Here is a 14,138-nt window from a genome sequence, read left to right on the forward strand (position 1 = left end):
AGACCAGGGAGTCTCTAGAAGTAATGAAGGTCTAGCAATAAATAACACGAAACTGACCAGGCGCAGTGGCTCATGCTTGTAATCCCTTTGGGAGGCCAAGATGGGAAGACTGCTTGAGCCCAGGAGTTTGAAACCAGCCTGGGCAACATGGCAAAACCCCATCTCTACAAAAGTACAAAAATTAGCTGGACATGGTGGTGCACGTCTATAGTCCCAGCTCTTGAGAGGCTGAGGTGGGAGGATCACATGAGTCTGGGGAGGTCAAGGCTGCAGTGAGCCATGATCAAACCCCTGCACTCCCACCTGGGCAACACAGTGAGACCCTGTCAGTAATAAAGAAATAAATAACATGGGACTAAATAAAGTTTTACTTGGAATATGTGTATTTGCTAAAGTTACAAGGGAAAATATTGCAAATTATACATCACTTGAAAAATTATCCCTCTTTAGTTAATTTTCAGTCACAATGTTGGATATAGCAGCTCAAATAGAGGTTATCTGATTATTGCTTTTATAACTGAATTCTTAAAGAGTTTATACCATAATTATATAATTATATTTTTGAAACATCACAGAAACCCAACATGTACTGATTTGTGACCATCAGAGTATATACATCTGATTAGGACTCAGCTATGTTCAAGGCCTCATCGAGCCCAACATACAATTATCATTTGCATTTTCTGCCACAATCAAAGAAAACATATTGTGTGCTATTAGTGGCCACTGCAAGAAGGAAGATGCTGTTTTCAATAAAAGGAAATCAAGAACAAACAAAATAATCATCTTCCATTTAAAAAAAAAAAAGCCTACAGAAAAGAGAAAAGGACAGGGTCCTAAAAACATCTAGTGATGCCAATAAAATGGAATGTTTTTTAAAAAGTGATTTGTCTCACTGAAGCGGCAGAAGGGTATCCCACACTTATATATTATGTGACTGCACTAAAAACAGACCCTTTTTGTGCACTAAGCGTTACAAAAAGGCAGAAAGCTCACAGATAGATGCAATTTCAGGTATGGGAATAAAATGACATAAAGAAACTGACCTTGTTATCAGTTTCACTATAGAGGTGAAAGATAAGGATATTTCAAGGAAAAACCTATTACAGGTAGTATATAGAGTACTTGGGCCCAGGTGAAGCCCAGGTAATGTGATGACAGTAATGATAATTGTCCACTGAATGCTAACAGGCAAGTATATATAGTTACAGCTGTACATGGATATCACAACCTTACACACAAATTCTAGAAAGATAATTGTGAAAATGACATTCCATAAATCACAGGGAATCAGCACCAAGTGTGTCTTTATGCATGCCCAAAAAGGAAGGAGAAACTGACATCTATCAATAATGAACAATGACTTATTTCAAATCTAATATCTAGTGCCGATAAATTTATTTTGTTGTTGTTGTTTAAACTAGAACGTTTCTATGAGCCTCCTAAGTCATCTTATGCCTAAAAATAGCAGCTCTTTTTTTGTGTCTTTCCAAGAGAGGTAATATTAAGAATTAATAGGTATTTCAGAACCTCCAAAACGAACTCACTAAACAAGTACCAATAAGTTACAACCTGAGCTGGATTTTATTTTCATATGATAAGCAAAAGCAATAAGACAATCCATATTCTATAAGCTACTTTTGTTACACATTGACTAAAACAGCTTCTGTGCAGATTTCAAATTAATCGGACAAAGAATATCAGCTTTATGGAATTAAACTCATTTGAAAAAGGAGTGGATGGCAGTAAAACGAAAGTTTTACCAGAAAACAAGAGTAATCTAAGCAATAATCCAGCAAGAAAAGAGAACTACTTCTGATTTCCTAGAATACATCCCTAACAGGTTATTATTTCTGATTACCATGGTAGCACACAGCATTTTTCATCTAACACTTCACAAAGATGCTTGGTCACACCATGCTCTGCTGTATTAAACGATCTTTGTTGAAACCATTCATTTCCATTTCTCTTACACCTATAAAATGTCAAGTAAGAGCGATAAGACAGTCATTTACCCTCAATTTTCTCTATAATGTAAGGTTTAGAGGAGTGTATTAGAACTCTAAAATAATAGACTAATATATTTTCTCAATTCTCCCTTCCTCCTTTCTTTCCACTGGAAGGAAATCTATTTCTGATAGCATCTCTTCTAAAGTTTAGGGAACTAAAAAGTGCTGCTGTTTAACCGAAAAAAAAAAAAAAAGTTCTAAAGCACAGTTATTTTGAGTAAATATCTTTCCAAAAACTCTACAAAAAAATATAAAATCTTCCCTGGAGTGCTTATAAAAGGTAACATAAAAGTAGCTATGAGTGAAAAAAAGAAATAATGTTTTAAGGACTGAAAAAAAAAAAATCAAACGCAAGTAGTTCTACCCTACCCATCTCTTTTTTACCCTTCTTTTACACATGCAGAGACACACACACCAACCACAAGTTTTAAGAGCATGTATAAAGAAGCATACAAGAAAATCAATCTTTGTTTTACAAAGAGAGAAAGGTGGCCATAGAAATCAACACGCCACAGGAATCTTCCTTCCCTTACTCAGAGGATCAAAAAAAAAAAAAAAACAATGCTTCTAGACCAAACCAACAAGGGGCATAATTCACCTTTCATTTTCTGAACATATCGTGTTCAAACTAGGATAACACAGTGAAGATGCTATGAGGTAAATCATACTCTAATCCCAGTTTACGTTAAGATTTTGGAAAAAAAAAACTACAAAGCTATCGAAATCAACGATTTATATGTGAAAAACAAAGCATGGGTATTAATGGAGAAGAAAATCATCTATCTAGAAATACTCCTTAAAACTTACTTTTAAAAACCTTTTGAATGAATATTACAATTGATCCTTATTTAGGTCATTTCTCTTAAGCATACTACATCAGCAACGTTAAAAAGTGCCCAGAAATCAAAATTACCAAAATTATATTTCAAAGAATATACTCCAAACACATGAAATTAAACCAGAGTTAGTAAAGGTGTCCAAAAACAGATCTTATAGGACTTTTAAAAAAAAGAGAAAAAAAAGAACGACGGGTCGTTTCTTCAGAGATGGAGTGTACACATCATAATCCTCTTCGTTTGGCATCACCAATGACTCCCCAAACATCAAAGACAAATTCGTCTGGGAACGCAAAGTCTCCAAGAGTTTCGTCAAGAGCCACAGCAAATTCATCTGGATTAACTTTGTCCTTTCCAGCTTCAAACATTGTGGTGGCTATCAAAAATAATATTAAAAAATTAACAATAAATGAAATAGCATCAAAGGACTGAGAAAAATGGCAACAGGAAAATTACTTGCTAAAAGTAACATGCATAAATATATTTCAAGTGAAATGCAAAATTAAATGCAAATTAAAACAGTAAGATACCCTCTCTCACACACACACATCAAGGTGGCAAAGATACTTTTCAACAATGTGTCCACTGCACCCAGGTTTGCAGCTGCCACCCTTGCCCTCTACCCAACCTTGGAGCCCATCAGTTGGGAACCTCTAGCATTCCCACGGGTAGAACAAGATCCCCTGAAAGAAACCCTGTGGCTGTGACTAACCCTAGCAGGAAACTAAAGAACACCCCTTCCCCAACCTCCTGACAGTCACTACTCTTCCTCCCTCCTCCACCAGTCCCCCACTGCCAACTGAGATGGAGTCCAGTCCTCCCTACCCAAAGACAAAAAGACAAAGGATGACAGCTTGCACTGGAGCGTCAAGCTGGGGAGAAGCAGAGGAAGACATCTGTCCACCTGTGGAATCAAGGTACCTTTTCTGAGCCCCTCTCCAGTTTGGGATAGAATGTGAAAGTGGCGGCCGTGTTCAGTTTTTCTACTAAGTTGCCTAGGTTCCATATTCTATGTCTTGGAACCAGCATCTTCAGAAGTACTTAGGACTTGCCCCAGCTGCCTGGGAGCCCAGGAGGCTCAGTGGATTTCCACTCAGCACCCTAGAAGTGAGAGGTGACAGCGTGCTGGCAGCCCTCACAGCCCTCACTCACTCTCAGTGCCCCCTTGGCCGCAGCGCCCATTCTGGCCATGCTTGAGGAGCCCTTCAGCCCGCCGCTGCACCCTGGGAGCCCTTCTCTGGGCTGGCCGAGGCCAGAGCTGGCTCCTTCAGCTTGCCAGGAAGTGTGGAGGGAGAGGCGCGGGCGGGAACCAGGGCTGCACGCGGGCTTGCGGGCCAGCTAGAGCTCCAGATGGGCGTGGGCTTGGCGGGCCCCGCACTTGGAGCAGCCAGCCAGCCCCAGGCAGTGAGGGGCTTAGCACCCGGGCCAGCAGCTGCGGAGGATGCGCCGGGTCCCCCAGCAGTGACGGCCCACTGACACTGCGCTCAATTTCTCGCCAGGCCTTAGCTGCCTTCCCGCAGGGCAGGGCTTGGGACCCGCAGCCCGCCATGCCTGAGCCTCCCCCACTGCTGCCATGGACTCCTGCGTGGTCCAAGCCTCCCCTACGAGCACTGCCCCCTGCTCCACGGCGCCCAGTCCCAGCGACCGCCCAATGGCTGAGGAGTGTGGGCGCACGGCATGGGACTGGCAGGCAGCTCCACCTGCAGCCCCGGTGCGGGATCCACTGGGTGAAGCCAGCTGGGCTCCTGAGTCTAGTGGGGACTTGGAGAACCTTTATGTCTAGCTAAGGGATTGTAAACACACCAGTTAGCACCCTGTGTCTAGCTCGGGGTTTGTGGATGCACCAATCGGCACTCTGTATCTAGCTAATCTGGTGGGGACTTGGAGAATCTTTATGTCTAGCTAAGGGATTGTGAATACACCAGTCGGCACTCTGTGTCTAGCTCAAGGTTTGTAAATGCACCAATCAGCACCCTGTCAAAACAGACCAATCGGCTCTCTGTAAAATGGACCAATCAGCAGGATGTGGGTGGGGCCAGATAAGAGAATAAAAGCAGGCTGCCCGAGCCAGCAGTGGCAACCCGCTCTGGTCCCCTTCCACCCTGTAGAAGCTTTGTTCTTTTGCTCTTTGCAATAAATCTTGCTGCTGCTCACTCTTTGGGTCCGCACTGCCTTTATGAGCTATAACACTCACCGCGAAGGTCTGCAGCTTCACTCCTGAGCCAGTGAGACCACGAACCTACCAGAAGGAAGAAACTCAGAACACATCCGAACATCAGAAGGAACAAACTCCGGACATGCCACCTTTATGAGCTGTAACACTCACCGCAAGGGTCCATGGCTTCATTGTTGAAGTCAGTGAGACCAAGAACCCACCAATTCTGGACAGAGAAGCACCAGCAACCAGAAAGAGACCGTGTATATGTGATGTGGGACATGGGTGAAAAACCTCCATGTGAAAGGGAAACGCCAAAGGCCCAGGGAAAAGCTCCAGCATCTCCTTTCCTTCCAGGATAAGGATGAACTAATCCAAGTTTGTATGCCTTCTCTGAATGAGTCACAAGGTCTAGAGAGATAAAAGCTATGCCTCTTCCCATCAGTTCAGTCCTAACACAAGGCAAGCTAGGAAGAAAGGGAGAGATGTGGCCTATAGAAGGGCACCAGGATCAGAGCAGAAGTAGGGTGGGGGTGCAGTGAACTAGTAGAGGGATCAAACCTCTAGTAAGGTAAGGAGGGCTTCTATATGGCCAGGCAGCCTGGCGTGGGGTGGGAGAGTACAGATGTGGTGAGGAGGGCATGGGAATGGGGAGGGAGTACAGCAGCCATGGTGATGAGAGATTGGTTACACATGTGGAGATGGATCACATACATACACACACACACACACACACACACACACACACACACACACACACACACACACAGAACAATAAGAATCAGGTTTGTCACTGCCGGAGAAGGATAAATAGGGAAAGGGAGAAAATAAGAATGAACCCTATGGAATTAGAATTGTAGATATCACTGGAAATATATATCTCCAATTGAGGTGTTACAAAAATATAGACATAAACACATACATGCACATGTATACACATTCCTCAGTCCTGGAAGCATGACACCCCAACAACAATGAGTACACAAAGCACCCAAATCTTGATTCTTAAATACCATTCTCCATTAGAAAGACTAAGACTTCCTCAGAAAAATGACAGATTCCAGGGCTGGAGCAGGCAAAGTGCAATATGAACCAAGAATATCTTGTACTAGAAAGTAAGAAAGTGTCACAAAATGATGGGAACATGTGAAAAGGATATAGATGTCAGAGTGCAAGAGTTCACATTGACCAAATCAGGGATAATTTAAACATCCAAATAAGTAATGATGGTAATATATTATAACTCCAGTGAATAAAACAGGAAGCCATGAATCCATAATACACAACTGACTGAAGAGACAGATTAAAGAAAAAATAAAGAAGCTGATTGATTCAAAACGAACAGTATATTTACATAGTTTCAAAATGTCTCCCCACCAATACCTATCAATGAAACAGAATAATTTTACAGTGCAGAAGCCTAACAAACACCACCTTAAGTGATCAAAGTGAACATCCCTAAGAAAAAAATCAAAAACCTGTGCTTCCCCATAAGATGTAATGAAAAGAATACACAATCACATTTGTGACATTCCTGCCAAAGAGGTGTAACCTGAGTGTACTTATGAAAAAAATATTAGACAAACCAATGTTGCGGAACATTCTACAAAATAGCTGGCTTGTACCCTCCAAAACATCAAGGTCATGAAAACTTAGTAAAGAACAAAGAACTATTCCAAATTGGCACAACATGATAAGTAAATGCAACATGTGATTTTGAACACATTCTTTTGCAATAACAGATATTAAGGAACTTGGTGAAACATACATAGAATATGAATATTAAATGGCAGTAATGTATCAATGTTAATTTCATGGTTTGGAGGGTTATGGTTCAATAGGAGAATATCTTTGTTTTTAGGAAATACACACCAAAGTATTTGGGGGCAATGGGACATCATTAAGGTAACTTACTCTCAAATAGTTCAAGAGGAAAAAGTCTTTGTACTGTATTTGTATCTTTTCTGTATATTTAAGATTGTTTCTATATATATAAAAGAATGGCAGTGAAGAAGAGAAATTGAATCTCTTCTCTTTATTATCATCACCTCTCTCTCCATCTTGCCCCAGATCTCAGCCATTACTCAAAGCCTTCTTCATTTACCATCAATCTGGAAGCAAACACTTCACAAAGGAGCTGGAACCTCTGCTCCAGCCCAAGGGTCCTGCCAAGTTACCCAGACTCTTCCAAAGCTCCCGAGTGTATTAAAACTTTTTTGTAATGATATGTCAAGGATGGCCAGGATATACTGAAGCAAACACTCAGACACACTGGTTTGACTTTGTAAGTTTGGCTTTTGAAAAAAGTTTGGCAACAAGTATCAAAAGCCGTAAAAGTGTTTGTATCCTTTGATCTACCTAGAATTTTTACTTCTGGAAATCTAGACGTCAAAAATAAAATTTTAAAAACAGAAAAGAATTTAGCATAAAGATGTACCTAACAGAATCCAAAAAAAAATTCTAAAATGTAGGGTCATTAAGTTACCTCTGCTATGATGAAATATATTAGGTGAAATATTTTTAAATCATTTTAAATAATGTTTATAAATAATTCATAATAACTTAGGGAAATATTTTTATTCTAATATTTACTGAAAAAGCAGTACATATCTTTTTTATTATAATCACAACTACATTTTTATAAAAATATTTATATAGAATGACTAAATCAGGAGACAGGTGATAAAGTAATTATAGTAAAATATTAACGGTAGAGTCTAGGTGACAGGTATATACAGAGGTATTCACTAAAAAGTCTTTCAACTGTCTATCTGTTTGAAAATTACCTTAGTAAAACATTGGGAGAAACCTCTATGAAGCCAATGGAAGAAAACTTAGCAAAACCTAGTACATAAATTCAAAGTAGAGAGAAAAAAATTTTTCAGTTAGCGCTGTGTTTGATGCAGTAAAACTATACCTGACTTGTAATATTTATTGTGTGCCCATAGATATTAGCTGTATTTGGGAAATTATTTCCTAAGCCACTAAGGGATGCCTTAATGTCTGTAAGGAATGTTTCACTTCTTTCAACAGACAGTCATGGTACTATAGTTAAGAAAGGAAGAAAGCTGCCCTTACAGTGCATTTTCACACCATCAGATAAGAAGCCAACTGCTCAGGGAAGCAGTGCCCTACAGTATTCTATCAGTCTTTCAAGTAAGTCTGGAGGTTCTGTCTGTGTCTCTCTTCTCAGACTGTCTTGCCTTGGAGATCTTATCCACAACCCCTAAGCATGACCATGGTGCAGAGAAGTCCCAAATTTTGCTTCCACCTCCAACTTCTTTCATGAGTTCCACACACCCATTTCTGAGTAACTGGTGGGCAATTCTTCCTAGGTGCTCCATTAGCATCTCAAACAACATGTCCCGAAACCAAATATCACTTTCCCTTCTAAAGAAACTGCTACTCTTTCTCTCGTTTCCACCACTATTTTTTTCTTCTCCCAGGTCTTCACCCTGTACACCAAACACTTGTCTCCCTTCATTCTACCTTTGCAAACTCTCTAATCCAATTCTTTCCATTTCATTCCCACTACTGCCATGTTATTTCCTAATCTCCAAGTCCAGTCAGCAAACCATCCCACATAGGCACATTGGACTCCCTTTCCTAAAGTACAGCTTTGATCCCACTGGGTATTGAGACAAAAGGACCATGAAGCTCCTGTCCACCTCTGAGATTATCTGTCATTCCCATATACAAAAATATTCCATCTGGGCATGGTGGCTCACGCCCACAATCCCAAGCTACTAGGGAGGCTGAGACAGGAAGATCACATGAGGCCAGAGGTTTGAGACCAGCCTGAGCAACACAGCAACATCTTGTCTCTTAACATATTTAATTAAAAAAATAAAAAAATGACAGTGCACATCTGTAGTTCCAGATACTCAGGAGGCTGAGGCAAGAGGATCACTTGAGCCCAAGAATCTGAGGCTACGCTGAGCTATGATCATGCCACTTCACTCTAGGCTGCACAATAGAATGAGGGTCTGTCTCTTAAATTTTTTTCAATAAATTTAAAACATATATTTGTGTGTATATATATTTTTAATGTCTGTATGTATGTGTGTGTGTACATACACACACACACACACATCTTTTTTCCTTGTGTAACCAATGTTTATCTTTAAAACTAAATCCTAGTGGCAGTCTAATCTAAAGAACCCTTGGTTCTCACTACACTACACTACATCAATGCTGTACCCTCATACTACTCAAACTACTACTCAAACTACTACTACTCAAACTACTACTACTCAAACTACTACTCAAACTACTACTACTCAAACTACTATTCAAACTACTACTACTCAAACTACTACTCAAACTACTACTACTCAAACTACTACTCAAACTACTACTACTCAAACTACTACTACTCAAACTACTACTCAAACTACTACTACTCAAACTACTACTACTCAAACTACTACTCAAACTACTACTACTCAAATTACTACTACCCTCTAACTACTCAAAATGCTGTCTTCGCTGCTTTCTGCCTTTGCCCAGGATAACCTCCTCCTAGCCACCAGCACCACCATCAAAATCCTTTCTCTCCTTCAAGGCTCTCTCCTCCATGAAATCCTTTGTCCACAGCTGGAAGATACATCTCCATTCTCTAAACCCTTCTGCTAGTGTTTTTCATGCTTAAATGCACAAACAAATCGCCTAGGATCTTGGCAAAATGCAGATTTGGGTTCAGTAGTTCTGCAGCCCCGAGATTCTGCATTTTCTACTCCCAGGCGATGCTGGTCCTCAGGCAACACTTTGAATAAAAAGGTCTTAGACTGCAAATCCAACATTGCTCTGCACTGACATTTATTTTTCTGTGTATTTTTTCTCTCCTACTAAGAGAATAAACTCCCAACAGATTTTGAGTAGCTTATTCAGTCTTTTATGCCCATAGTAACTAATTCAGTGTCTCATGCATAATAAATGCTAGTGAATGGGTGGTGCAAGAGGAGGGTTTGTAATTACACTTACATACTTTTTGCACAGGCACAGTTAGCATGCATTGGGGAAAGTGAAGTCCAGAACCCTGGTCTCATAGCCAGAATGTAAAAGAAGAGTAGCCAGAACGTAAAGGTGAAGTATTGCTGAAGTAGAACTCCAGTTCAGAATTTTGCTTACTCTACCATTTTAACTCTTTCGCATAGGCTTTACAGGTGGCATTTATTAAGACAACGACCTAAAGATTATAATGACATATGGGTAACACATGTTAAGGAAGAAAGCTAGCTGAGGAAGAAATAAAATGCATACAGATAAAAGACATAAGAAAATGTACAGACCATTCAGAAACAGAAACTAACAGTATAGATGACACTCTTAAATGCTGGGGCAGACAATGACAAACACACACACACACACACACACACACACACACACACACACCCCCTTGGCTATAAGAGGGAAAAAGAAACAACTTGGTACATGGTTTTTTATACCTGAGGAAGCTCAGCAGCATTGTCTAGTGCACTAAGCCTGGGAACTCCATGTTGTAGATCTGACCTGCACTGACTTGCAATGTTTGCTTTGGGTTTCTAGTCACAAAAATGAAAGAAAATGCTGCTTCAAGATGCCCACAGTCTAACTTCACAGTCCAAAATGCATAATCTCGCTCATGCACTCATTCTGGCACAGCAGAAAAGTGAAGAAAAACCCCCACACTGGCTACTCTGGAGGCTGAGGCAGGAGAATGGCGTGAACCCGGGAGGCGGAGCTTGCAGTGAGCCGAGATTGCGCCACTGCACTCCAGCCTGGGCGACAGAGCGAGACTCCGTCTCAAATTAAAAAAAAAAAAAAAAAAGAAAAACCCCCATACTTAGTACTGCCCAGAGCTGCTGATACAGTCTAGTTATACAGCTCCACACGTTCTCCCTCTATTACCACTGCCGTTACAACTACTAATAATCATTAGTGATCATCACTAAGAATGATAATACCTACGCCCATTATTATTTATGATGTGATAGGAACTTTATGCAGATTATTTAATTTGATTCCTTGGCAACCCTATAAGATTATTTTTATTATGCCCCTTTTATAGATGTGAAAATTAGGATTCTAAGTTTAATAATTTGCCCAAGGGCCAAAGCTCCAAACTAATAAAATTAGGACTCATGCTCCCTGTGAATTCACTACTTTTGTGACTCTCAAAAGACATTTACCAAGTACTTACTCTTGGAGAGGTACTGTGGTAAGAGCTGGGATTAAAACGGAGTAAGATATGGTATCTGCCTTCAAGAAATAACTGATCTTGTAGAAGCAACAAAAAATGCCAATTAGACAGCTACATAATTGTGCTGGAAATACTGCATGTAATGTAGTGCTCTATACATCTTTTTTTTTTTTTTTTTTTTTTGAGACAGGGTCTCGCTCTGTCGCCCAGGCTGGAGTGCAGTGGTGCAATCTCGGCTCACTGCAAGCTCCGCCTCCCGGGTTCATGCCATTCTCTCTCCTGCCTCAGCCTCTCCAAGGAGCTGGGACTACAGGCGCCCGCCACCACGCCCGGCTAATTTTTTGTATTTTTAGTAGAGACGGGGTTTCACCGTGGTCTCGATCTCCTGACCTCGTGATCCGCCCGCCTCGGCCTCCCAAAGTGCTGGGATTACAAGCGTGAACCACCGCACCCGGCTCTATACATCTTTTAAAAGCCAGTAATTTGCTATATGAATTCAAAAATGGAGCATGCAACTAAATATGTTATATATTTTTCCTAATGCATAAACATTGCTTTTTTATTTCTCATCCTCAACTGGGTTTGGTAAACATAGCTTTTAAGACATCTTTACAGGATAAGTAAATGGTAAAATTCACCCTTTTTGATAAAATATTATAGCTCTGATTTAAGACAAAAGCAAAAGAAACTTTAGCAAAATAAAACACTTTTTATAAAGGTACAGCATATTAACATAAGATAGCTACTAAGATTATTTTCATCTGTTGATTATAATAAAATTGCAATATACTGCATAAATAAACCTGAATGCAATCTGGCAAAAAATATTCCATTAAAAGAGTAGAATTTTCTTATAATATAATGTTTAGAAACACATGAGAAAAAAGAAAAAAAATCGATTTTAAAAAATAGTAAAGTTTTTAACCTGTAATCCCTGCTATTTGGGAGGGTGATGCAGGGAGATTGCTTGAGTCCAGGATTTTGAGATCAGCCTGGGCAACATAGTGAGACCCCATCTCAAAAAGAATTTTTTTAATTGTGAAGAGAATTTTTTTACTACATATAGCAGCTAAGTGCTGACCTCTGGTGGCCGTTTTTATTACTGCCACTGAACCATATTTACATTATTATTAATGACAAACCTGTTTTGGTGATATAGATCAACATATAATTTCCATTAACTTTTTAAACACTTAAACAGAACTTTTAAATATAAAATATCACTTTATGGTTAAAAATCTTAGTATCAGTTTCAGAATTAAATCTTAGTTTTTAACTTATTAGGTGACTTTGGGCAAGTTATCAAACTGAATTTCAGTTTTCAAATCTATAAAATGGCAAATAGCAAGATTTAAAGATTAGTTATTATTATTGTTAGTTTAATCATAAAATATGCAACTATATCTCATTCGGTGGAAGGTCTTCAAGGCTTACTTTTCCTAAGACTATTTATAAATATCAGTGCTTTTCAAACAACTCACAAGTCAAACATCAAAAATGCAGTCAATGTAGAATGTTTTCTAACAAAAATTTCTAAAACTTCATTGGATTTATCTGAAAAGGATGACTTTCTACACTGTTCACTGTTTTGAATTCACTATAAAAAGAAAGTGATCTGGCCGGGCATGGTGGCTCATGCCTGTAATCCTAGCACTTTGGGAGGCCGAGGCAGGCAGATCACAAGGTCAGTAGTTCGAGACCAGCCTGGTCAACATAGTGAAACTTTTTGTACTAAAAGTACAAAAAATCAGCTGGGCATGGTGGCAGGCACCTATAATCCCAGCTACTCAGCAGGCTGAGGCAGGAGAATCGCTTGAACCCAGGAGGCGGAGGTTGCAGTGAGCGAGATTGCGCCACTGCACTCCAGCCTGGGTGACAAAGCAAGACTCCATCTCAAAAAAAAAAAAAAAAAAAGAGAAAGAAAAAACAAAAGTGATCCTAGGAAGAAAGGAAGAAATGTAATTCTCACTACTAAAACACCATTATTGCATACTTTTTCAAGAGCTATAACAGACCTCGTATCTTCTCCAAAAGCAAAGTAGTAAAATTTTTAAAAAGAAAAGATGTTATAGAATAAATGACTTAGAAACAATCAATCTTCTTTTCACACATCTCAGGATCTCAATAAATTTGAAATCCTAAAATTCTGAAGTTGCTTGGATGATCTCCAAACTCCTAAATTGGTATCATCAGAAAACATTATAATTCTATATACAATTTACACAGTTTCCTTAAACATTCAAGAAGAAACTTGTATGATACAACTTTCTACTGAGTTAGGTCAAGACTATATGAGGCCTTATAGGACTCAACGTCTTTTAGAACGTTTTTTGTTTTCATGGATAACATCTCAAGGTGACCTGTGTTGACACTGGTTGGTAGAAAAGTCATAGTTCACAACTTAACTTTACAATCAAATGAAGCACTTTCATCTTCAGGATTACGCTCTACAAAAATTCATTTAAATTGCTGGGTGCGGCGGCTCACGCGTGTAATCCCAGCACTTTGGGAGGCCAAGGCGGGCATATCACGAGGTCAGGAGATCGAGATCATCCTGACTAACATGGTGAAACCCCGTCTCTACTAAAAATACAAAAAATTAGCAGGGCGTGGTGGCAGGCGCCTGTAGTCCCAGCTACTCAGGAGGCGAAGGCAGGAGAATGGCGTGAACCCAGGAGGAGGAGCTTGCAGTGAGCCGAGATCGCACCACTCCACTCCAGCCTGGGCAACAGAGCAAGACTCCATCTCAAAAAAAAAAAAAATTCATTTAAATTCTTTTCCATTTTCAAATAATAAAACCTCTTAATCCTTTTTTGAGGATAGCGTTCTAAGTCACATTATTGCCATATTACTTTTTAAATTTTTAAAATATATACTTACATTAACAAATGCAGGAAAATGTGATGTCAATGTAATTTGCATTAAGAATTAATATTTCTGAAAGCTAAGAAATACTG

At 39.6% G+C, this 14,138-nt stretch overlaps 1 protein-coding gene across 2 annotated transcripts in view; it reads right to left on the reverse strand.

Moving 5' to 3' along the window:
• Positions 1-365: 365 nt before the first annotated feature.
• GIPC2 (GIPC PDZ domain containing family member 2) overlaps positions 366-14,138 on the reverse strand; it is a 91,988-nt gene continuing 78,215 nt past the window's right edge. For both annotated transcript variants that reach the window (XM_032155510.2, XM_032155509.2), the window contains exon 6: positions 366-3,221. In XM_032155510.2, coding sequence (XP_032011401.1) covers positions 3,070-3,221 — 152 coding nt within the window. In that variant the 3' untranslated portion in view covers positions 366-3,069. The remainder of the gene's footprint in view (positions 3,222-14,138) is intronic.

This window comes from Hylobates moloch, unplaced genomic scaffold, assembly GCF_009828535.3.
Source record: "Hylobates moloch isolate HMO894 unplaced genomic scaffold, HMol_V3 SCAFFOLD_5, whole genome shotgun sequence".
Lineage (NCBI taxonomy): Eukaryota > Metazoa > Chordata > Mammalia > Primates > Hylobatidae > Hylobates > Hylobates moloch.